Below are 26,695 nucleotides of genomic sequence, written 5' to 3'. Positions count from 1 at the left end.
ACCTCCTTATGTGTGCCTGGGATTGCTGTGGGGCAGCCTATCCCCTAAGACACATGGCCAATGGGTTCTCTGACCAGGGATGACAGTTGCTGCTTCCTGCTTGAGGTCATGTATTTATTTCTCCATGGTTCCTCCTTAGCCCTATTATGACTACCATGCATGGTCGGATTAGATGCACCAAGCTGTGACCAGTAATGTGGAGGCATCCCTGTGCGAATAGTGGAGAATATACAGTGTACTGCAATTTGTGCAGGGTTTCCTTCTCTGCTGCTATTGAGTCCATGGTCCCATCAGGAAACACGTACGTGGAAATGTCACCAGTTGCAGCAAGAGTGGCCAATACCAGGACCACTCTTCATTCCATTTATATATCACAATAGCCATGGTGATTGGGGCTGTGGTGTTCCTGGGTAGGCTGATGGGTTACACAATACTTCGACATTGCCCTGGAATAGCACATTGCACAGGAATTGCAATATGCTGGAACAGTGGGAGTGATGTGCTGTTCTAGCTAGATCTGTTCCTATCTATACAACCTGCTATGTTCCTTTGAGGGCTAATAAAATAACTGTGGACTGGGAAGGAAGATTAAGCAAACCCAGCCACAAAATAATTGTTCAACAGTAAATTTATAATCTTACACAGATTTATGCAGGAATTGGCTACAATGAATAGAGTAGAAGAGATAAAAGAATGTCCACTTGACATTCATAGGCCTACTTAATATTAAGCATGAAAAACATTGAAAGGGTTGATTATGATTATACTGAACCCACACCCACACTGTTCCCTTACTATCCCCTCCTAATAAATTCCATTCCTCTACTCCCTGGGAAGGCTGCCTCAATCGGCTTTCCATGCTTCCCAATATAATTGTACATTTTTATTTTGGAAAATGAAATATTTATGAAGAACATCAAGTTTCTCACGAGACAGGCTGGTCACTTCTTATCCAGTAATAATTCATTTAGCAACACCAGCAAAACACTGGGATATTTATATGTTGACCCTACACAATAAATTATTATGCTTCTGGCATAATTCTTCATCTCTTCTCAATCACCCATGAGACTTTTCCCCCCTCTCATACATGTTAGGAAAACAAGCTAGAGCCAACTGATGCAAACAAACATCTCTATTTTAAAAAAATTAAACTCTAACTATTATAATCATTATTATCCATTGCATGCATTTTAGGCATGATTTAAAACATCCTTTAAAAATAAAATTGTTACAAAACCTGACACAATTACAAGGTGAAAACTACCCCGGACTAGGTTAGAGGTAGGAAATAAACCAAAACTATAAATCAAAACATGTCTCAAATTGAAAACCCAAAGTTGATTACTGTGCTAAATCATTTGGCAGAGAGAAATCAAGAATCAAATAAGCAATCCTAATTCATAGTGATGTTAAAATTCAGTATTGGAATCAAAAGAAATAAGAGTATTTGAGGAATAAAAATCTGATACCTTTTCTCAAGCACATTACTGCATGAATAAGAATATGTTTTCCACAACTTAAAGCACTTATGAATTAAAAGTTGGGTTATTATTTTTACTCATAGAGTAATTAAATCAAATCAAGAGTTTCTATGAAAAGTTTAAATTGGCAACTACAGTGCTTCTCACCAGAGTTAGGTATGGCCTTTTTATATACGAAAAAAGGTTAAAGAAAGGGGGTCATGATCTAATTATAATTATATAATTACATTTTCTCATATTCTGAAGAAAACTTCTACCATTAAAAAAAAAGATTCTAACTACATAAAACAGGGTTGTGATGTTTGCCTTTTGGTTAAGAAGCAAATTCTCTCTCTAGCAACTCCATCTTTTATAGAACCGCCCTGTACCTTTTTGAGAGAAATATTAACTACATCATTTTTTTAAAAAAAATTGATTTATATGCCGCCCTTCTCCGGAGACTCAGGGCGGCTTACAATGTGCTCAGCAATAGCCTTCATCCTTTTTTGTATATTTATACAAAGTCAGCTTATTGCCCCCACAAACTGGGTCCTCAATTTACCTACCTTAGAAAGGATGGAAGGCTGAGTCAACCTTGAGCCTTGGCGAGATTCGAACCTGCAGTAATTGCAGGCAGCTGGTCTTAATAACAGGGTGCTTTAGACCACTGTACTACCAAGGCTATTTAAAGCCAATGACTCATTAGCTAATCAACAGACCCAATCCTGTGTACATTTTCATTTTAGTGCACCCACAAACTTTACAATCTGCAAAAGACATTCATCTAACAAACACCAAAAATCTTGTCCAGTAAAACCCAGCCATGTGGTAAGCGTTTAGATAAAAGCTGGCAAAGCTTGGAAATCTTAGGTGTCAACGAAAAGCATTCTGTTCCCCATGAAATTAAGATAGTGAATACTGAATCAGTTTTTCCCTTTTAAATGAACAAACAAGTTCTAATTCTTTCAAGTCCATAACGTGTTGCCATTTGGCCTTTCCAGATGTTATGTTTGGATGCATGGGATACTCAAAACTAAACAGAAAATCTGCTTTTAAGAAAGATAAAATGTGCAGTCCACAATCTTTCACTCCCACGCAAGTACCGTAAACGGAGGCTGTCAGACCTACAGCCCACAGGAAAAGAGCTAAGGGACACCCTACATTGCTCCAGGACTGCCTCCCCTTTGACCCCAGATCAGGGTCTGTACTGTGAACAAAGATAACCCTTGTTAGTTATGAGTCACCCATCACCGCCAGGGAGATTAATGGCTCCTAAAAGATGAGCAATCAAAAGAGATCGCCAGATGTTTGTTCCCTTTTATATACCCCCCACCCCAAAATAGAGTTCCCAAAGTAGCTAGCTATCTTCCTAATAATGCCTGCCAGTATTCAGCTACCACACAGACAAGCAAAGGTCAACTCACATGACCGCCTTGACCTTTAGACTGTGTGAGAATATCAGAGAGCTAATTTCTCTGTCCCAGTTGGCCAAGACTCCCCTGGGTAGTAAACAGGGACCTCCTCAACTGTAAAACCTGTGGAGCTCCTTTAAATTGGAAATTCAACTCGAGTTGTGTGTATCATAAAACCTCCTGTTATATATATATTAATGCAAACTGATACATCATATGGAAATTTAAAACATCAACCAAATAAGCAAAGTAAATTAGATAATATAAAAGGAGAGAAATCGCAAGATACGAAGGATCAAAGAACAAATTTTCTTGGCATCTAAAGGTATAAGCGACAGCACCAAAATGGCTCTTACTCCAACTATGTATTTGATTAAGTGGGTTGTTGTCCATGAAGTTGTATGATGTAACTAATGTGTTAGCCTTTCTGATGTCACAAAATTCTTCCTTATATTAAACGAGAACACTATCTTGGTGATCTCTCTCCAAACTTTAATGTCCTTTATGTTGTCCCAAGATGTAATTTGTGAGTTGTAAAGTTCTGAGTTGGAATTCCCATACAGTAATCCTTCATCACTGCTCAGGGTTGATGGAGGGACATAGTCCAGGTCATCTGGAGGGCACAAGGTTACCTAACTCCATCTTACAAGTATCCAGGCTTTTTACTATTCCCACACATGGAGAGGTATATGAAGATACGCAATTTAATTTCTAATTACAGTTTATGAAAGAAATTTATTGTACAATCATTCAGATGGTTTCTTCTAGTTCTATTCCACAGCTTTGAGGCCTAGAATGAAAATTAATAAAATTTTCCAGGAAGTTAGGAATTAAGAATCTTTAAATAGCTTTGAGAGTCCAAGAGTCGCAAGAGCAAAATAACTTGCTCTTCCTTATTCTGTTCTAGCCTTAGGATCCCAGTCCATGCTTGGGTGATTTCCCAAAGCTTTGTAAAGCCCTACTAATTTCAGGGCAGTTGAAAATAATGAGAAAATCCTTGATGAGGGAAGCCAAGTAACCAACAGGGTGTTTACTTGGGTTGTCTCCAGTTCAATGCAACGTCTCTAGAGTCAGATTCCACTTACATACAAGTGGGCAATCCATGGCCCACTTGTAACACTTGGGTACTGTCCCTTGGCTTTCAAGGTTGAGGTAGTCCTCAATGTATCATAGAGCTGTCATGACACAGTGGTTAGAATGCAGTATTGAAGGCTCACCCCAGGAGTATTGCAGGCTCACTCCAGGAGTTCAATCCTGACCGGCTCAAGGTTGACTCAGCCTTTCATCCTTCTAAGGTCGGTAAAATGAGAACCCAGATTGTTGGGGGTAATATGCTGACCCTGTAAACCGCTTAGAGAAGGCTGTAAAGCACCGTGAAGCAGTATATAAGTCTAAGTCCTATTGCTATCACCACAACTGGGATCAGAATTTCCATTGCTAAGTAAAGCAGTTAAGTGAGTTGCACCTGATTTTACTATTGTTTTTGCCACAGTTGTTAAAGCGGATCAGGCGGTTGTTAGGCAAATCTAGCTTACCCCCATTGATTTTACATGTTAGAAACTGGCTGGGAAGGCTGCAAATGGCAGTCACATGACCCCAGGACGCTGCAATCTTTGTAACTCATGCTGATTGCCAAGCGCTCAGATTTTGATCGTGTGACAGTGGGGAGGCTATGACAAAATTAAGTGCAAGGACCAGTCGTAAGTCATTTTTTTCAGTGCTGTTGCAATGATTACTAAAGAAATGGTTGTAAGTAGAGGATTATCTGTACCTGTTCTTTTTCTCTACTGACCTGCTGGTAGGAAAAGGATGGCTGTTCTCAAATTGTTTTCAGCAGATCCAAAGAACCAATATTGATAAAACAATTTGGAGGGTAAGGAGGAAGCTTTCACCTCAGTTCACTGATTCTCCCAGTGCAACTGAGTTGCTCTTTCCCCCCAATAACTGCAGTGGTCTTCAGTAGGAATGGTGGGGAAGAAGAAACTTTAACCCCATTCTTTCTCCACATGGAAGGATTTTGGGTATGTGTTGTTGGTGGAATAATGAGTTTCCTCTCTTTTCCTGTCATTACATTATATCTTGACCAGAATAAATGGATGGAAGGAAACTTAACTTCCTGGTGAGCCCAAAACAGCTGTGTATATAATTGCATGGATTCTGGACAGTTTGCAGATATACTTCATAAAAGGAATTTATTTGCAAGGCTGTTGGCTTTAGCAGATATAGGCAACGTGTCATCCATTAGTCCAGATTCTCAGAGATGTTTCGTTTGTCACCCAGTTCAGATTTTATTTCCACCCTCCACCCCTTCCTTTTATTTCTTCGTAGTCTTTACTATCATCCCATTTACAAGAGTGGATCTGGCCCCAAAATAAACTCCGCAGTATTGTACTCCATAGTGGTGGTGATGGCAAGACCAGGAGGCCTGGTTGGGGATTAAAGAAGGTGGTAGAGTATTTAAAAGCCATATACTTAGAGACTCTTTGATGAGGGTTTGGAAGAAGCACCGACTCAAATGGGATTATAAAATACCGCTATGGTTGGATCTTGGTCATATTATGTGGAATACAAATATAATGTCACTCGGGGGGGGGGGGGTTTATATAAAGAGGTTCTTTTTACAGATGTGGGCAGATGGCAGTTGAAGACATTAGAGACACTGTTGGACGAAGGGATTAATTTAACTTGGTTACAATACAATCAACTTCAACTGAGATGGAAAGAGGACCAAAAAACTGGTATTATGTTGCATGAGGAAGAATTGGTTAGACATATAAAAGAGAAAGGTCCAATGCATATTAAAAGATTGTTCACAAGAGACTTATGAATGGGAATGGAAAAAGTGGATAATGTTCAGAACAAATATCAAACCAGGAAGTATCAAATAGCTTTTATTTGAAAATGTTATATTAAGATAAAAATATTTTAATGTAATGAAGATGAAAAACTATAAGGGGGAGGGAGAGGTTCAAGTTTTATACAAAGGGGTTTTTTTTTCTTGATTTGAGTATATTGTATGGAAGTCCGGGGGGAGGGTAGGGTTAGGGAGGGCTAGGGAGGATGAGGTTGGGAAGTTCGGGTGGGTTGAGGGGGGGGGGGGAAAGGGGTGAAAATGTAATTGTAAAACTTTTGCAATAAAAAAAAAAGGTGGTAGAGGACCATCCTTACCGGTTTGTCTTCTGGCAACTTTGCATTGTCTGGTTGGCCTGGGCACACCTCCTTATACGTTCACATTTTCAGATATATTCCTAGCCAAAACATCATACCCCAGACGACAGACATTTATTATTTTATTTTATTTTATTTTATTTTTTATACCGCCCTTCTCCAGCAGGACTCAGGGCGGTGAACAGCCGAGATAAAACAGAGCATACAAAATTTAAAAAACAGTTTAAAAGGTAATTAAATAATTTAGGCCTACAATTTAAAACAACCCAATTAAAACCAATTTCAAATTAAAACCGAACGGATGGGATCAAGCCAGCCCAGCTAGATGAAATAAATGAGTTTTCAGGGCCCGACGAAAAGTCCGGAGGTCTGGTATCGTGCGTATCTCTGGGGGTAGGTTGTTCCAGAGGGCGGGTGCTGCCACATTGTCTGGTGGACGGCATCCTGAGGAGGCCCTCTCTGTCCAAGCGTACTGGCCGGTGGAGGCTATTGGAGGCAGAAAGCAGTCTCATAGATACCCCGGCCCTAAGCCATGGAGTGCTTTAAAGGTGGTCACCAACATCTTGAAGCGCACCCAGAAGACCACCAGGAGCCAGTGCAGCTCGCGCAGGAGAGGTGTCACACGGGAGCGCCCCGTCGCTCCCATAATCCCCCGCGTGGCCGCATTCTGGACCAGTTGGAGCCTCTGGGTGCACCCCAAGGGGAGCCCCATGAAGAGAGCATTGCAGTAGTCCAGGCGGGAAGTGACGAGTGCCTGAGTGACCGTGCGTAGGGAGTCCCGATCCAGAAAGGGACGCAACTGGCATATCAGGCGGACCTGATAAAAAGCCCCCCTGGCCACGGCAGTCATATGCTCTTCTAAAGACAGCCGTGCATCCAGGAGGATGCCCAAGTTGCGAGCCTTCTCTGTGGGGGCCAGTGATTTGCCCCTAATAATCAGCGATGGCACCAGCTGGCTATATCGGGACACCAGAAGCCACAGCCACTCAGTCTTGGAAGGGTTGAGTTGGAGCCTGTTCTCCCCATCCAGGCCCGCACGGCCTCCAGGCACTGGGACATCACTTCAAGGGCATCGTTGGGGTGGCCTGGGGTGGAGATGTACAGCTGAGTGTCGTCAGCGTACTGATGGAACTCCACCCCAAAGCCACAGATGATCTCACCCAGCGGCTTTACATAAATGTTGAACAGAAGGGGCGAGAGGACCGACCCTTGCAGTACCCCACAAACAAGGCACCTCGGGGTCGACCGCTGCCCCCGTGTCAACACAGATTGCGACCGGTCAGAGAGGTAGGAGGAGAACCACCACAAAACAGTGCCCCCACCCCCAACCCCTCCAATCGGTGCAACATGATACAATGGTCGATGGTATCAAAAGCCACTGAGAGATCTAATAGGACCAGGATAGAGGAGCAACCCCTATCCCAAGCCCTCCAGAGATCATCCACCAACGTGACCAATGCCGTTTCCGTGCTGTGCCCAGGCCTGAAGCCGGACTGGAGTGGATCTAGATAGACAGCTTCATCCAGGTACTGTGGCAGCTGCCGCGCCACCACACTCTCAACAATCTTCACAATAAAACGAAGGTTGGAGACTGGATGATAGTTCATTTAATATTTAATAGTTAATAACTATAAGATATATAATAGCTATATTTTGTGTACCGTAAATTCTTGTTTTATATTCTTAATGCTGGTAAACATATATAACATTGGAAGTTCTTCCTATAAATCTGTTCAAGAGATTTCTGCTCACTGCAACTACTGCAATTATCCATCTTTTTTTTTATTTCCTACACAAGTCTGCACATGGTTTTGTAAACCTAAATACAGTATATTCCTTTGGCTGAGAAAGAGAAGCCCACCCAAAGTCACCCAGAAAGTTTCTGTGGCTGAGGACAGACTTGAACTTGGGTCTCCGCAGTGCCAGTCCACCACCGCCTTAAGTTCTTCACCACTTCAGCTCATCATATAATCACTTTATACCTCTTCTTATATCAAGAAGAGATATTTCAAATTAACCAAACTAAAGACCAATGCTAACTTTTTTTGGGAGCGGGGGAAAGGGTCTCTATTTCATTGCTGACTCCTAGCGACTGCCTGGGCTAGTCCCTGAAGTTTTCTTTGCAAGGCTTTTCAGAAGTGGTTTGCCATTACCTACTTGCTAGGGATGAGAGAGAATGACTGGCACAAGGTCCCCCATCTGGTTTCATGTCTAAAGTGGAACAAGAACTCACACTCTCCTAGTTTCTAGTCTGATGCCTTAGCCTCTCAACCAAACTGACTTCAAAGCTAATATACAGTATGTAATATGGGAACATGCAACGATAAACAATTGTACAACACAATTATATTGTATGCACACAGTTGACTTAAGCGAAGTTATTGCAGTTAAGGCAATCCTATCTCCAATAAGCGCAGCCAGACTCTGTCAAGGGTCCGTCTTATTTGTATGAAAGGCATGGCAATTTCTCATGAGGCACTTGGCAACTGAGACGGTGTGTGGATTCCTGTTATTTTTACAGAATTAGCGACTGAACAAATAGAATGCAGTGCAAAATAAAATGGTTTCATTTGTTAAGACCCTGATGTATCTGTAGTTACAATGGCAGGAGGTAGAAAGAGAAGAACAAGAGCACTGGATTCATCAGACAATCACGTTGCTCTTAACGAAACAGATTGCACAAACTGGATTCATGTCCAGACTTGACCAAAGAGGGCTTTTTTCTAGCACTGTTGACTACAATAGCGTATTATGCTATATCCTCCAGACAGCTGTAAAAATTACAAGGCATGAATGCCAGCAAGTTTGAAGCATGATGCAAATGCTTTGTCCTGAATTGGTGCCACGAAAAGAAAGAAAAAGAGGGGAAATGCCAGATGTTCTACATTATTAAGGTAAGGAAACTCCTGATAGGAAGAAAAGCGTCTATTTTGTCCTTATGCATTGGGGGGGGGGGAATGCTGTATTGAATGGATGTCCTTTGACATGGCAGTCCTGCATTACACCTGAATTTGGTATCTATCTAAATTCCAGTATAAGTGAGTCTTCTAAAACATTCTGTGCAAATCTAGCTTTTCAAGAGAAGAACGTTGGCTGTGAATTCATACCTCAAAAGGCAGAGAGAAGACTTTTGCTGCTTAATTCTATTGTTTCAGTTGCAGCACAGTGTTAATTTATTTTATTTTTTAGATCTTTTTATCCCACTTTTATAAGTAACTCAAGGTGGAGAATATAGCTACAATTCTTCCTTCTTTCTATTTTCCCCAATAACAACAACCCTGGTGAGGTGGGTTGGGCTGAGAGAGCGAGACTAGCCCAAAGTCATCCACATGGCTTTCATGCTCAAGCAAGATTAGCAATTCATAGTCTCCTACTGTGAGTTCCTACAATCCTACTGTCTGGCTCCTACAATCCTATTGACTAACTGACAACTGAAGAAGTCCAGGCGGTTAACCACCAGGTGAGCAGATATATCTGATAGAGAGTCCATGCAAATATTAAAAGGGGAGGAAAAACTGCTCCACCAAACTGAGGACAATATTATCTGTACTGGTTTAAAACACATACTCTAAGCAAAGTAGCATCTGTATCCCAACCGGTCCCTCAGTCTCTGTCAGCTATAAGGATGCTACCACTGAAAAGGCAGACAAAGGAGCCACATTCCCACATGAATTATGTTTCAAATTAATATAGCTCCAATAGGTTGCTTTGGCAAGTAATATTACAAGTCAAATAGGATATTGGTGTACTATCAATGGCTCATAGTGAACAAAATTTCTCTTCTTGTTCATAGATGCCACAGTCACTACAAATGAGCAGAAAGCTTCCCCTTTAGTTCCTAGAGCATCTCCCAAGATTTTTCAACACAAAGATGACTCAAACCTTGGAAACTGGCGACAACTGGCTTAATGTGTTTCAGATATTAAATTACTAGCTAACGAAAAAGTTATGGGATGAAGAGCAATTAAATTCCCACACAATTTGAAACATTTTATATGAAGAGGAAATTGGGAAAGAAAGTGGTTTGCTAGAGCCCTGTTTCTGGAGTCAAAAAGTGACTGAAGAAGAGGGAGCATTTGTCAGTGCGGATTTATTTTTCAAGAGAAGAGCTAGAACATTTTCTCTGCAGTTGAGAACTCTAGAAGGATCTCTGTGATGGGTTAGAATCCCTATGGCATTGCAAAAAGAAAGGGAGGGAGGGAGGAAGGAAAGAAGGATTTCTCCATTATACTACTTTTCACTACTGTCTAATGTGCAGGAAACTGGCAAATATTTCAGACACAAAAGTGGTTACATTGAAAAATTAAAGAACAGTACAGTAGGTAATAATATTAGGGCTTATGAACTACTTATGAACTACTTATGAATCCACCCTGGCTTTGGAAATTGGGATAAACTGCTATCTTGGGGTTCTTTTATGTTTCCTTTTTGTTTTATTTTTTATTTTTTTTAAAAAAAAAACCTGTGATTATGGTTTTGTTATTTTGTTTGTAGGTTGCCCAAGAGTTATTTTTTGCAAGATGCTTGAGTTTGACTTAAGAGGAATCATGCCAACCATGCCAACGTATGGAAAGTTTGGAGCCTGCTCAAAAGTATGGAAACATATGGAAAGTTTGAAGCCTGCTGGTTCAGCTAATACTTGTTAGATAAGTTGGTAATCTTTGGAATATTTTGCATTACAAGTTCCAGAACACCTGACTTTTGGGCAGGCTGGAAGGGACTTTCAAGAGATGTAATCTAAAACCTGTAGAAGAGATGAAGATGTCTATTCTTGACATAATCTATAAGCCTCTAAGCATAGTTGATCCAATTTCTCTGTCCCATACAACATACCCCAATATGCTATAGCTGCACTGATGCTGAGGAATAAGGTGCAACAGCTCTTTTATTTTTCCACTATGATGAAATTTTTTATCCATTTTATGCCCTGTTCCATAAACACATCAGTCCCATGAACTAAAATGAACCTAAACCCAAAAGCACATTTTGACCCCAGCCTGCAACCTGTGGAAGTTAATGATCCACAAACGAACCAACAAAAAGAAAATATTTTGTCACAAAGCAGCAAGTCAAAAGAGATTCCACTAACTGTCAATGAAATGATTTTCAATGCTACCCAAAATTTTATTCTGCATAGTATCTAAAAGGAAAAAAAAACATAAAAAAGCTAATATAATGCTGGAAAATATAGGGGTTTTAATACATGAAAGCTAAAATCACTGTAACTGAACAATCAATATCGTATTTATTAAAAGCTGGAAAGAGATCTGCATCGCATTCCCTGAGGCCACTCTTGACACTTTAAAACCAGAAGAGGCAACCAAGGTTTTGCCTGCTGTGATGTCAGAGCAGCTATTTCCATCTTGGCAACCTCCAGATGTTTTGGGACTGAAACCCTCAGAAATCTCATGGCAGTCTGCACGCATGTCTCAAATGCACGGGACCAGGTCATGAAATCCCGAGCTTCAATGATCCTGAGTATGAACCTCTTCTCAGCCATGAAAAACAGGGCTGCTGTATTGCAGCCATTCTCTCTAAGCTTTGAAAGGCCACATAGAAGAAGCCAGAGAGAAACAGAAGGGTGCCTCTGCACATGGGGCCAGAGTCACCTCCCCACTCAGAGGGTATTTGTCAAGAGAAAGGAAGAGGTGGAAAAATTCAACTCCTTCTTTCTGAAGGTGAGACCCGAGGGAGATCAGATCCCCCCCCCCCCACACACACATACACATTGTTTTTTTTGGCATTTGGACTTCTGCCTTTCCTGTAAATATATTCCCTAGCCTGGAATGATGCCAGGAACCACCCTTCTGTTACCTGGAGGGAAAGCATTTAGAAGCACATTGAAAAGAAGGAGGTGCATTCATAGCCTCTTGAGGGAAAAGATTCTTGGGCATAAATAACATTGTCAGGAGGTGCCTTTCTCAACAGAGACTGACCCCAGCCCTTAAAACAAGCTCCATCATCTATCAGAACGGTAAAAAAAAAAATCCCTGCCAGGAAAACAATGGCTTTTATAGACAAGATGCCTGTGACTAAAATAGATTTATCTTTCCAATCTAGGAAAAAATAAGGATGATCTAACCAGAAAACATATTGTGAGGAGTGTATTTTTTTTCCAACAATACTGTATTTTAAATGATCTATTTATATCAATGTAGGAAAATGATACAATAGTGTTAATAATGCAATATTATAATTAAAGGAAAAGAAAAAAGAACCCTGGAAAATTGTGACAAACAAAAGATCTCCAAAAAAATTGAGCCACAAATGTCTTCCTGTGCTTGGCAGATAAATATAGAGAATTGCATCACTACTACCGTGTTTCCCTGAAAATAAGACCCTGTGTTATATTGCTTTGAACCCTGAAATAAGTGCTTGGCCTTATTGCCATGTGCTCAAAAGCCTGATTGGGCTTACTATCAGGGGATGTCTTATTTTGGGGGAAACAGGATAGTAATCTCTGGCCTGGAAGAGACACTTGAAACAACTATAGAAAGCATAGAAAGAAGAGCTATGGCAGCAGCAAGAAGAAAGAGCAGACAAAGTAGGAGATGGAAATTATCTCTTGCAAACATAATGCAAATGTAAAGCAACAAATTAGGCATTAGGAACTTCCAATGCACCCAGACTTTTACTGATGGGTGTGTCCTGCAGGCATGTAGAGTGAACAATTGCCTAGACATTCAAGCCAGGTTCTCTGTGATGTTTGAATCCTCTCAAAAGATTGCATGATACTTTGATTAAAAAGTGGCATTTTTGTTTTCAGTACCAGGACAGTTAGCCATTATTTTTCATTCCTAATTGCTTTTTTTGCACTTTCCATTCAATCATATCCAATTTTTGGAGATTGCCTGGACAAGTCCCTGCAGCTTTCTTGGCAAGTTTTTTTCACAAGTGGTTTGCCATCGTCTCCTTCCTAAGATTGAGAGGGAGCGAGTGGCCCAAGGTCACCCACGTGGCTTTGTGTCTAAGATATGACAAGAATTCAGTCTCCTGGTTTCTAGCCTGATGCCTTAACTACACCAAACTGATTCTCCATAACTGCTAGCTGTAACCTAATTCACACATACAGCATCCATTTCTAGCAAGTCCACTAAGTTTATATTATCTGTCTTTACCCACACTGCGTCCCAGGTCCCAGCTGATAAGGAGGAAATGGGGATTTTGTAGTAACCTTCCCCTGGAGTGGGGAGGGAATGGAGATTTTACAGTATCCTTTTTTTATTATTATTTATTTATATGCCACCCTTCTCCGGAGACTCAGGGCGGCTTACAGTGCGTTAAGCAATAGCCTTCATACTTTTGTATATTTTTATACAAAGTCAGCTTATTGCCCCCACAAACTGGTTCCTCAATTTACCTACCTTAGAAAGGATGGAAGGCTGAGTCAACCTTGAGCCTGGTGAGATTCGATCTTACTTTAATTGCAGACAGCTGGTGTTAAATTACAGTGCTTAGTCTGTTGAGCTATCCAGGCACCTTCCCTTGCCACATCACCAAGCCATGCCCACCAAGCTATGCCATGCCTACCAAGCCATGCCACACCCACCAAGCCATGCCAGCCACACTCACCAAGCCACACCCACAGAACTGGTAGTATAAAATTTTGAAATCCACCACTGGTTTGTGTACTGTTTTGATGGGATCTATTAAATTTTAATAGGAATTATAATCATAAAAACCTAGAGTTGGAAAAGACCTTAAAGAGTTTTTCAGTCCGGCTCCTGCCTAGTTCAGGAATCGCTATAGCCTTCGGGACAAACGGCTACCAGCAGCAGTGGGTTTCCAATATTCTTACCACCAGTTTGCCCTGCACGCACTTTCCGCGCACACGCCCAGCCTTCCTCACATGTGCTTTGCTTGCTTGCAGGCCTTCCGTGCATGCACTCAACCTCAAACATGTGCCTAAATAGGACAGCATAGAGCCAGGGTGGGTGGGCAGGCCCACACGCAATCTCTGCTACCGGTTCACCCGAACTGGTATGAGCCAGCTGAATACCACCTTTGGCTGCCAGGCTTTTCTTGAAAACCTCCAGTGATGGAGCACCCACAACTTCAGGAGGCAGACTGCTCCAATGCTTTGGAAAACAGTCACAGTCAGACAATTCCTCCTGAGTTCTACTTTGGATCTCTTATTGAAGGGCTTCCACCTACATGTACTTTTCTTTCCCCTCAGGTGCTAAGGAGAATAAATCTTTTTCCTCTTCTCTGTGACATTCCTTAATGCACAGAAAGACTGTTATCATGCGCCCCTTAGCCTTCTGTTCTTTAAGCAAAGCATCCCAAATTCCTGTAAGTGCTGTTCCTAGGATTTAGCCTCCAAGCCCCTCGCCGTCTTTGTTGCTCTTCTCTGCACTCTTTCCAGACCAATCTGAGACACCACAGATGAAATTAACACCCACATAAATCTCTAATGATCTAATCAGGAGTACAATCAGAATCTGACAGATGAAGGTCTTACACAAAGGCCTTGGCTTTTCAAGAGAAGCGTGGCCACAGATAAAAATGAGAAGTTTGAAGTGAAATTATCTCTAAGGCAGATTTTCTATCAGTTTGGCTGCTTCCTCTGAGGGCGATACACAAATCACTGTGAGAGGCAAGAGTAAAATATAGTTGTTCATACACATCCTTCATCATCAGCCAACCTTCAGTGTGCAGTTCTTGATAAAAGAGCTTATTTTAAGTAAATAATGGTTATGGTCTTGATTTAATTACAAGGCTAATATATATGCTTGGTTTTATAGGAATTTGGAGTAACTCAGAAGGTTTACAGAACATTGCTCAACCATTTGCTGTGCAACACACAACTGTTGAATTAAAATGTATTCATTTAAATAGAGGTAATTTAAAATGACTCTTTTCTGAGTTTGAAACTCAATTCATATGTCATACTAACCTACAAACTATGGTTTGCAAACCACAGTGACTAGATTCATATAATACACTGTAACAAACCATATTACAGATTAGTATAGGATTAGAATCTACCCTCTATCTGTTCTAAATTTAAGTGGCAGTGTCATCTGGCTTCACTATGACTTGGAGGAAAAGGATGAAACAAATTGGATGAGGTTAAACCACTCTGGATTTAGTTTGTACTTAAAGAGAAAATGATCCCTTAAATTCTACTGAAGTTTATATCAATAGGAATTAGACAGGTTTATACACACGCATATGTAGAAATGTGCTTCATTTCTTCTACAGACTCTGTCTTCAGGTTTCCTTAGTTTAGAAAGTATATTATTTTTGCTTCAAATTATTTTTAAACTTGGGGGTGGGAAACGACCCATCTTTTTTCATACACCTACAAGAGTGAAGAATGTAACAAGCATCAATCACTCTCATCTTATTGTCCAGGCAACTAAACTTTCTTGGAAATCTCAAGCAAGTCACAATGGTAACACCACCCCTTTTTTGCCCCCAGAGTTTGCTAATCAGTGACAAGAGTTTCTCTTTTTCAGAGAACTGAAAGCACTTTTTCAAAGAAGAATGTTTGGTCATAGTGTGTGTAGTCATCTATCTTTCATCTCCGATAAACAGGTCTTGCCATTGTTTCAATAACTTGCAAAACTCCCTTTGATGAGTGGGCCAAAAAAAACATATATCTATCAATATCACGGGAAGGGAAAGCTATCTCAAACGACTTTCAATTCCAGATTCTTTTCTACCTCCAAAAGAGTGATTCTAAACATGGATGCCCCCTATTTAATTAGGATGAATAGCTGTCATTGTACAGGTTTGGGAGGGATAAATTTATCAATAAGAAAAAACTGTTGAAGCCAAAAGCAGCTATCGTAACATCCTGTGACCAGAGATTCTATATCCTAGATTAATTACATGTTGCATGAAATATTTCTTTTTGTCTGTCCTCAAGCTACTGCCAAGCAAATGTTCTGGATGACCCCCAAGTTCTAAATCTCTGAAAGAGTGTGGGATATTCTTTGCCAGCAGAAATCTGAGATATCACAGGCACACCAAGAAATATTCTTGTCTTGTAGGAACTTGTTTTCTGAAACTTACAGTTTCTGCACATGGTGCAAAGAAACTCCAAGATATAGGAAATGTGGAAACACCCAGGGCCAGATGAACTAGGAAAAGAAGGGCTTTAGGAAACCTATTTACCTATTTAATACAGGGCATTTTTTGAAATTCTAAACTACAGTTTGGATTGGAATGCTGTTTCAGTAGTGATTCTAACAAAGATAAAAAGAAAAGCATTATGCCACAACTGAAAATGAGTACAAAAATGAAATGAAACAAAGAATTGTTCCACGTGTGCTATTCTGAAAATTGCATTACACTGTTGTTGCAATTGTAATTTTTAATAACACTATTATTTTAAAAAATAAAAATTACATTACACTGGTTGTCTGTTAGAATTCCTGCATCCATGCTTTTTTCTTCCTCTTTTGTGCACAAATGTGGGGGCGCGCACATAGACATACAATCAACTATCTTTCCAAGCCCATAAGATTGCCTTATCATATTGCTTCTTGCAAAGCATTTTAAAAGAACAGTCTTTCTGCTTATCATCACATAAATTCTTCCGTGACTATATTCTTATGATAAGAAGGCGCCTCTGCCCAAAGCAATGGAGGAAAAATCCTGTTAATAGCGGTCCACTGTTTCCTGACCCACTTTGATCAGATCAGAGGAAGAACATAAGCTCTTCCTCTATGTTCATATCCAAAGAATCACAAACCCTAATTCTTTGCATGCTGCCCCCTTATCTCTTTTTCAGTATATGTTCATTTCTCACTTGAACGTCCAAGATTACATCTAGAACCTTTGACAACTTTGGAGGCAAAACTGTCTAAGGTCTACAAAGCATGATATTTGGCACCTGAGATATATGGACTTCAGTACCCAGAATTCCTCAGCCAGCACAGCTATCGACCTCACACATCTCAAAGTTGCTGAGGTAAACAAAAACCGATGAATGAAACACGTGGTTTTTTTCTGTGAGTTAGTGCTGCTTTGACGCCACTCTACAGATTCAAGGGTGTAGATAATAGTCTTGGTCTTAGCTATGACAAAGAGAATTATGGCACCTCCTAGCCTTGCCAAATACTGCCTCCTTCTTTGCCCCTACTACTGGTGGTAATTTTCTCTTGGATGGCAAGCAATCCATCATTATTATGGAAGAATGCAGCCTTTCCCAACCCTGGATGCCCTCTCTCTTGTGGACTTCCATACCCCAGAGTTCTCAGCAATGGCAGTGTTGGCCAGGAATTCAGGGAACTGAAGTTTATACATCAGAAGAGCACTCCAATTTGGAAACCCTGACACATTAAGAAGTTCACATTAAAACGATGCTTGCTTTGGCACCATAAAGCCTGGACATCATCTTTCAAGAAGAGAGGAATGGTAGCTCTCTCTATTTTCTCCTTCTTTTCTGACCCTTTGCCTGTGTCCATGTAGATGGAGTGGCTCTTTTTTTTTCATATCGGGATCTATTACAAAATGTGCTTACCTGGCGATGGGAAAGAATAGAAAAGAGACGCTTAGCCTTGCCTTATTACCTGCTGAAACATTTACAAATACACATGAATATGGACCGTCCTCCTCGGGGAGAGATTCACAGGATATTGGAAGGCGCCCCGCTTTCCAGTGAGTCCAACACAGATCTTTCAGAGCCTCACAAAATCCCCGGCAAGGCGGTGGGGTGACCGGGAAAGAAGCATTGCACCCAGGTACCAGTAGCAAGCAGAGAAACCACTCCAAGTAGCGGTGACACCGAGATTTAAGAAGCCCCTCCCACTCATGCAAAGCAGCCCAAACTTCCTCCTCACTGCCATGGTGCAAATAATTCGGCACTCGGAAATGCTTCGTGCCCAGGTGGTTGCAATACGACAACTTGGTCGGTAAGGGCAAGCACCGGCCAGCCGATGGAGTCAATCCAGGTAAGAAGGAAGGAAGCCCTGAACTGCTATTGCTATGTTGCACAGCGTAGGTTAGTAGAAACTCAAGAGAGTCAGAGTTATTGGCAGGGGGGAAATCCATAACATTAGTTGCACTGGAATTAGAAACCAAATCTCTAGAATGGTTTGTTTTTGCACCAGCTACTCCTATCCCAAAATGTTTAAAGAAGGGGTGGCTTTTAAAGCTGAGGTGTGCTCCACTGCCTTTGGAGACAGGCTGGCTGGGATTTGTAACGTAAGGCAGTACCCAGCTGTCTAAAGTACCCACCACCTTGGACGGCATTCCTGCATGCAAGCTGCTGTTGCTGTTGCTGCCACTGCTGCTGCTGCTGTTAGCCTGGGATTCCTGCAATTTCAAAGCTTTTGCAGTGGACAAAATCCCTTGCTTTTTTGAGAAAGTGCCCCAGGTTGCCCTTATTGCTGGGGGAGTGAAAGCAACTTCTTGCCCTGCTTCTGGAGATTCTTGAAAAACCAACATGGTGCCACTGAAATGACCATCAGGTGAAAATGAGAAAGAGGCACTACCTTGCCGTGGTTTCCCAGGTTTCTTCGGGAAGACGCGCGTCTTGTTCCACAGAAGAGCCAAGTCTTTGTTCCACAGACGAGCAAGCTTCGTTGCCCCCTCTGGCTTCTTCGTTTTCAGAGAGGTCTGTATGTCGCCTGTTAAGTTAGAGGTAACGTTCTGGATACTCCCTGGTTCCGTAACGGGGGCAGGTGATGCGCTGGTCTCAGTTGTGGCAGGTACCTCGGTCCTCTCCATCCTGTCGGTTGTCTTTTCATCCAAAAGCTGAACCAAATTCTGAATGCCTTCAGCCACACTGAGGATCTCCACTCCCACTCCTGTAATATTTCTTTCTCTGCCTTCTTCCTGGGAAGGAGATGTTGCTGCAGGGACTGGCACGGTTGGAGTAAAGTCTGGTTGCTTCAGGGTAAATATGGTCCCCGCTTTCCCCCTGGGCTCAGGATCAGTAGTAGTTTCAAAGGGGGCATTTGGGCTGGCGGTAGCTGCAGGTGTGGAAAGGTCCTGGCTTGTCTCATCTTCAGCCTCGGCAGCTTTTGTGGGAGACAGCGTGGTTTCTTCTGAACCACTCCAAAACCAATTCCTCCAGCCCTGGGCATTGGCTAAGCAGCAGAGGAGCATCAGCAGAAGCCAAGCACTGACTATTACTCGAGCCATTCAAAGGTTGCTACGGGGAAGTGCGCTGCAGTGAGTGGTGAATGAAAGAATTCACATTGATCTGTCCTCTGGAGTTGTGGGGTTAGGAAGCATGCTGCTCTCGGCCAGGCAGATATACAGTAAAAGGATGGGAGGTGTGGCTAACCAAGCCCTCCCCTCCAGCCTGTTTCCTATTAAACCAACACTTTTCAAACACAGCCTGGGAAGGCTTTTAACAGAAGGAATATACAAGCAGATCTTAAATTGAATTCTTCCATTTTATTTACTATATCCAACCAGTAGAAAAGCATGCCTGGAAGCCAGCAATTTCATAATTTCAGCAGCGTGCCGCTTCCTCTCCTCCACCCAAACCTTAGAGAATATTTGGGCACATTAAGCTCCTCCCTGCCCTGAACTGATATGAAAACAAAAGGTAGAGGTTTCCCCCTCCTTTCCTAGCTGCTTACATCTTCTTTCTCCAACCATTAACTTGATGCTTGTCTCCAGAGAAATCCCATCTAAGGGAGAATAGAAGCATCCCAAAAACCTGCAGAGGATGAAATATGTTCTGACTCATTCAAGAAAGCATTTTTTACTCACTAGTGTACTACCCAGAGAGATCCTGGTCAGGATCATGGACGTGATCCAGCCAAAGCAAGCTAGTTTTCAGTGCATTTTTTAAAAGTCTGTTCTGAGCTGAGCCTGACTCCTGATGATTACTATAGCAATCTATGCCAGGGGTGGGAAACTATGACAACTTTACAATCTGTGGACTTCCATTCCAAGAATTCCGGGACCAGCCATGCTACTGGCTCAGGAAATCTGGGATTGGGGGTCCACAGATCAGGGATGGGTTGCTGGGGGATCGCAGGGGTTCGGGAGAACCTCTAGCTAAGATTCTGTGCAGTTCAGAGAACCTCCAAATCCCACTCCTGGCTGGCCCTGCATCCCCCCACCCCACCCCTCCCAGGAGTCCCCACACAGCCCGTTTTGGATGCAGGTAAGTGCAGGTGCATGCGGAGGCTCGGGGAGGGAAAAAAACAGGCCTACCGGAAGTTCGTGAAGGCTGGAAATGGGTCCGTTTCTGGCTTCCAGAAGGCCTCCGGAGCCTGGGGAGGCCATTTTTGCCCTCCCAGAGGCTTGGGGAAGACCTCCAGAGCCCAGGGAGGGCAAAAACGCCCCCCGCCATGGTGCAGGAGGCCAACTAGGCCATGCCCACCATGGCCATGGCCACCCAGCAACCAGGCAGAGAACCCCTTGCTAAAATTTTTGAAGCCCACCTCTGCCACAGATCATAAAGTTGCCATAGTTGTTCACCTCCTGATCCTTGCAATGTATTTAATAACAGTATGAAGTGATTTACCATGCCCTTTTTCTGAAGCATTTTTCACCTTTCCAGTGTAGTTTACTGTCACAAGTTCTTTTTTTTTTAAATTCTACCAAATTAGACTGACCCAGACTCAAAAGAGCCACAAAAGCATCAGATTCTGAGTGAGTGTTTTTTAAATATCTCTGCATAAGGGTTGGGAGATGTTTTATTTTGAAAAAAGCCAAGATACTTTTCAACTTTCCAGTATAGTTTGGAGCACACAAAACAAGCTTAAATCTCCATTGAAATGACTAGGATTGAACAGAAACCTACTCAGGCAATACGCTTAGTTTTCTAAATAAGCAGATCTCTAATATCAGGGGATTGTCTGTTCTTCTGCCATCGTGAATTATTATTAGTATCTGGAGTAGACTGGCCCTTACAAATACCCAGAAAGTGGTGAATGTCAATATCCTACATAAGAAAAACATCCTGCAGGGTAGTAAGACTAACTGCCCTGTCCTGTGCATAGTTATTCAGATTATTCTCAATTCTAAATTCTACACTTCCTTCCATGGGATTATTGAAGTCCAAAGTACTTACTTCTGTGTAAGTAGAACCAGGACAAGAAAAAGATGGATTTATAGTGCAAAAAGTTTAAACAAAGCTACTTGAAAGCAGGAATGGGCTGGAAATCTCTCTGCCCAGGGAATGAAATACCAGTGGTTGAACATGTTCAGTATTGTGCAAGCTCCAATTTGTCTAGGGAAGGTGGGCTATTGTGTGCAAATGTTACTGAGATGACAAACCCTACACTTCTATTTGAGCAAACCATTCTAGGGTCCGGGCATGCCTAGATCAGCAAAAGGGACACCCAGCTTAGCTGCTAAGCATCTGCAAAATGCTTTTATCTTGTTCAGTGTCCTTTCAACTGGCAAGACGATGGGCGTGGAGGAGGTATATAATTTATTTCATCTAAAATTTCTAACCTAATCCCCTCAACACAGCAAAGCAGGCAATACCTTAAAAAGTCTAGAGCATTGAGAAAAACACACACACAAACACATGAATGCAAACCCAAGCTGGGCTGGAACTATGAAATACTTGTCTCAACAGGTGGCAGAACTTAGCTTCTAAATACTGCCAAGGTTGGATAAACAGGATTAGCCATGGTTAGTAATGGATTGGAAGACCACCGGTATCTTCTAATAATTCCTATCAGTGCAATACTGTAATCTCCCCCCAATTTAGGACTTCCCAGATGAATTTAGCTCCTATCATCCTCAACCAGTGTGGCTTTTGCTGGCTAGGAGCATGGGAGCAGAAAGTCATCAAAGCTCAAGGGTGCGGAATTGAAGAAAGCTGCATGAATTCCCTCTGGACTATTGTCAAAGTCTGCATATGTTCTCCATAGACTGAAAAAATGGTTGGCATCCTGCGGAATAACCACCATCCTACAGTTTTCACTGGAAAGCTTCTTTTCATTGATTCAAATGGGTATTAATTTGTGAAAAAGCTACTTGTCTAGTAGAAACCACTTTTTTTCTTGTAGCACTGCCTATGTTACAAGGCTAGTATTGTATGCAGCTGTTATCTTAGGCATAAAAGAAATCAATTCTTATTTATGCGCACACAGGAGAAAAATGGAGGGATTCTTAAAAGGCCTGCTCTCTATGAGCATGGAGGATAGATGGACGAAATAATTTCCCAGCAACGTAAATTTAAGATTGAAAACAAATTATTTAAATAATGTTAAAGCAAAACATTAACATCAATGTAGAACTTGCATTAAAGCCATTTGAAAATATTATTAAAAGCTCAACTTTATGAGTTTTGAAGGCTACTCAAAAACCTCCAAAGAAGGCCAGTCTCTGGGTATTTTATAGAGAGTTCATTCTGCAACCTAGGAGAACAAATAAGAAGATCAGATGAGGTGATGGCACCTAAACACAAACCTATTCTAATGACCTCGGAGAGGCCCCATGGATCATGCAAAGGAAGAAAGGATTGCTCTCCCATAATAGACAAATCACTGAACCACACTGGGTTGTGATATCTTAAAAATCCTAGGGTGCCATGGGAGGTTTCTGCATGAACCAGGTTGGGAATTAGAGTGTAACGCCTTGGATAGTCCCAAAGAACAGGTGTTCATCAGACATGCAGAAGCCATTCTTCCAAATCTTCCTTCCGCCAAATCACTGGGCTTTGCCCCTGATTCCAATTCCAAGCCCTGGCCAAGTGTCAGGATTTTTTAACTATGACATATGGATGTTCAAAGTTTGCTTGAATGGGCAATGATGTAAACTTTTCTGAGGATTAAATAAAGTGAATGTTAAGACAGCTGTACAATCAAAGATGAACTGTTTTGTAGCCAAATCCTCCCATTTTAACTAATTTTTATGCATGCAAACCAAATGTGAATGGTTTATTCTGAACAGAGAATTTATTTTTCCATTAGAGAAGGGGGGAGAGTTTAAAACAAACCTAAGGCCCCATTTAAGTGACTCAACCAGGCATTTCATCTATTAATACTTCTTTGAGATCCTGAAAAAGAACCGTATGTTATGGCAACTACTACATGAAAGATTTTCAAGAAACCAAATAAGTTCAAAAGCAAAACATAACACTTCACCTTAAAATGAGTCAAGCTCAACCCCATTACTCATTTCTCAGATTTTCCACTGCTTTGCAAATACATGGTAAGAACAAGAGAAAACTTCTGTAGTACAATTGTGTCCAGGTTTAAAAGAGAATTGGGCTCCTGAGATTTATCAACAATTGTAAAAAAGGGATTTCAGCAAATATATATTAAATGGCAAGCTATACTTGCTGAAATTCCCTTTTTTACAAAAAAAAAAGGTACAAGAATTCTTGCTTGCTTTTGCCCACTTTTAAGAAGGGTGCAATAGTAACCATTATCATGAATATTGTGGTGATAATCTACCACCCTCACATTTCCAATTACCACCCTAAATTTTCAATTTATTTTTGTTACCTTTTGAATAGGCTAAATATTTTGCCAGCTACTAACTTTTATTTGGCTCTTCCAAATTCAGATGCGACTTGCGCGTTCAAGAGACAGAACTGCTGTATATTCCCACCATACTTCTTTTAATCAATTTATGGAATCCCGAATATACTGTAAATAAAACCATTAACTTTAAATTAATCATTTTAAATTAAATTAAATTAAATTAATCATTTAAATCATTGATTTTAGGACAACTTGCCTGTCCCTTGGTGATGGGGAAGCTTGAATTACTCTAAAGTTGCTAAGCCTGGAGCAGAGGGATTCATCCTCTGGTTCCTGAATATGGTTTGGAAGAGGGATAGCTTCCAATATCAACAGGGGCATAGTCTTATAGCCCTAAGATTTATAGTTCAACATATACAGTACATAAATATCTAAAGGCTTGATCTCAGCCTTAGGAAGATGGAAATGGCAAGCGCTACTGTTACCAAGAAAACTTCAGGATTTATCCAGCAGATAACATTGACTTGACATCACAATATTATTAATTATAGGTCCCAGAGAGAATTTTTATTTACTGCAGGATGGCAGTCTCTGAGCTTCAGCATCACATCTCCCTAAGCCTGGTGTGAAACTGTAAACCATTTATTTGTTTATGTCCTCATGACATTGTCTTTCTCCCAGCCCAGATCACAGCTGAAGCAGCTTAGAATGATCCTGAGCTGCTCTAGTTTCAAAGCAGGTTTCTTGTCTCAATACAATTTCTGCTGAAAAGCTCATATTCCATCACCATTGAGGCTGAGGACACTGTCAGGCACCAAGATCTGCCCAGCCATTGACCTCTAAGGCTGCTGCAGGCATGACTCTTCCCCTCTGATCATGGAGAGCTGCTCTCCATGGCCTTTTTGAACTGGATGCAAGAGAGACCAAATACATGACTTCCAAAGCCTTGTCAGATGTTACATGGATTTCTTATAAACTAGGACCTGCCAGTTGAGGGTCACTGCTTTTGTCACCACTGAATAATATCACAGATTTCTCCTGATTCTGCTAACAAAAGGTTTTTTATGGCAGTACATTTTACTGAAGGGACGTGGTGGCTCAGTGGCTAAGACGCTGAGCTTGTCGACCGAAAGGTCGGCAGTTCAGTGGTTCAAATCCCTAGTGCCGCGTAATGTGGTGAGCTCCCATTACTTATCCCAGCTTCTGCCAACCTAGCAGTTCGAAAGCACGTAAAAAATGCAAGTAGAAAAATAGGGATCACCTTTGGTGGAAAGATAACAGTGTTCCATGCGCCTTTGGTGTTTAGTCATGCCAGCCACATGACCATGGAGACGTCTTCGGACAGCGCTGACTCTTTGGCTTTGAAACGGAGATGAGCACCGCCCCCTACAATTGGGAACAACTAGCACATATGTGCGAGGGGAACCTTTACCTTTACCTTTTACTGTTTTTATTTTGGTGAGCAAGTGGCACCATCAGGTCCACTCAACTGCAGGTCCATGCCTGTCCAAGAGCTACTTTCAGGCGTTACTGGACATGAAAACAAAACTCCTGAGAAGCTTGTAATACAGTCCACGATGGAATTCACTCATTCTTGATGGCTTCTTCCTGCACCCCATCTTTGGAGTCTGTGACCAGTCAACTGGGCTACTAGTGGATTGAGTTAGATCCATGTTCAGTAAAAGCCCACCGGAGCAACTCCCTGCCTGCAACCTGTTAATGGGGCAATTCTGCACGTGGGCCAACACACCATTCCAACATCCACCTACACACACCCAACCCTGCCCCACCCCATATTAGGGAGTGTATTTAGCGGCTGATTTCCATCTTGTTGGAAGGAGAAACAAAGCTGGGAAAATCCACCAGTTGCTTTCCTTAACCTATCCCACATTAAAACATTAAGGAGGGGGTCCTGCTCACCAGCCTAGTCTCTGAAGCAGGATACTGCCAGCAATTGAGATATGAAATGTTATATCAGCAGCATAAGCATTCTTTTCTTGTGAAGAAGTGGTGGATGGCACATTAACATGGCCATCCAGCTATGCCCACACTGCTGTTTATTGCTCAATCATTCATCATGCTACCAGGCAAATGGCAACTCCACATACATGGTCTCAGCTGAACTTTAAAACAAAGTAGCTTCTGTTTTATATCTATATAACACACCCATTGTGTAAGAGGAGTCCCTGTAATAAGCCAGCTAATTGTAATTCTTTTTCACAAACATGGAATTGCTCTGGAAGATTTAGCATGGCGGCGGCAGTGGTGAATGGGTTGATCAGAGAACGGTGAACAATTTTCTTCTCTCCTTGACCATTTGCCTAACATATTTTAAATCTGTTTTTCAGGGTATGTCTGCTCTGTATATTGTAAATCTAAACTGGCCCTTATCCTAGAATACAAGGCCAGTCATTTTTCTTGTCCTTCAGTGCTTAAAGCCCTGATTTTTGCTGTTCAAACAGATCCACACAAATAAAGACTTCATTATTTCCACACAGAGCTTTGGAGTTTTGGAGACCAACCAAATGCCACTTTTTCTCATGGGCTACCTTCAGCAATTTAACTGTTGAGAGTTACCTTAGTGGGAATCACAGCATTTAAAATGGAATTTATTCAAGTAGCAATCAGGAACTAAGGAATGAAAATTAAGCAGTTGCAAACAAGAATCTATCTTGCCCCAATATTTATTGAAACAAAAACAAAAACAAGCAACTGCAACCCTGTTTTCCTTCATTTTGCCTTCCTTACTTTTTTCTATGCATATAGGAGTAGTGTAATTGATTCATATAAATTTATATTCATACTCAAAATAACCTTAAACAGGATTTTCTGTTTCAAAATTTATTAGTTAAAAAAGAATAAAAATAAAAATCAATTTTCAACCTTATTATTTATATGATTAAAAAAGGAATCTGACATTGAAGGGGGTAAAAGATGAAGTTGCACAGACTGATTATTTATTCACAAACAAACACCATTAAGAAAAGTGGGATTTATTCCTTAATAAGTATATATAGCCATGATAGCGAACCTATGCCACACATGCCACAGGTGGCATGCAGCACCCTCTCTGTGGGCACGCGAGCCGTCGGCCTAGTTCAGCTCCACTGCACATGTGCACGTGCCTCCCACCAGCCAGCTGGTCATCGGATCTCTGCCGCACATGCGCAGGGGATGGGGCACATACGGGGGGCCACATGTGCATGCACAAGGGTGGGGAGTGTGCAGGGCCCAGGCGTGCATGCACAGGGGCATGTGGAGGGGGCGCACATGGATGTGCGGAGGATCGGGG

The 26,695-nt window shown here is 41.7% G+C and overlaps 1 protein-coding gene across 3 annotated transcripts in view; it reads right to left on the bottom strand.

The window, feature by feature from the left end:
* The window catches only part of COL18A1 (collagen type XVIII alpha 1 chain), a 104,386-nt gene extending 85,196 nt beyond the window's left edge, over window positions 1-19,190 (bottom strand). For all 3 annotated transcript variants that reach the window (XM_070931536.1, XM_070931554.1, XM_070931544.1), the window contains exon 1: window positions 18,490-19,190. In XM_070931536.1, the coding sequence (XP_070787637.1) occupies window positions 18,490-19,141 (652 nt within the window). In that variant the 5' untranslated portion in view covers window positions 19,142-19,190. The remainder of the gene's footprint in view (window positions 1-18,489) is intronic.
* Window positions 19,191-26,695: the final 7,505 nt, after the last annotated feature.

This window comes from Pituophis catenifer, unplaced genomic scaffold (assembly GCF_029215685.1).
Source record: "Pituophis catenifer annectens isolate HBS135680 unplaced genomic scaffold, rPitCat1.0.hap2 SCAF_1, whole genome shotgun sequence".
Lineage (NCBI taxonomy): Eukaryota > Metazoa > Chordata > Lepidosauria > Squamata > Colubridae > Pituophis > Pituophis catenifer.
Note: the sequence above shows the minus strand (reverse complement) of the source record. Positions and strands in the feature narration are given on the sequence as shown.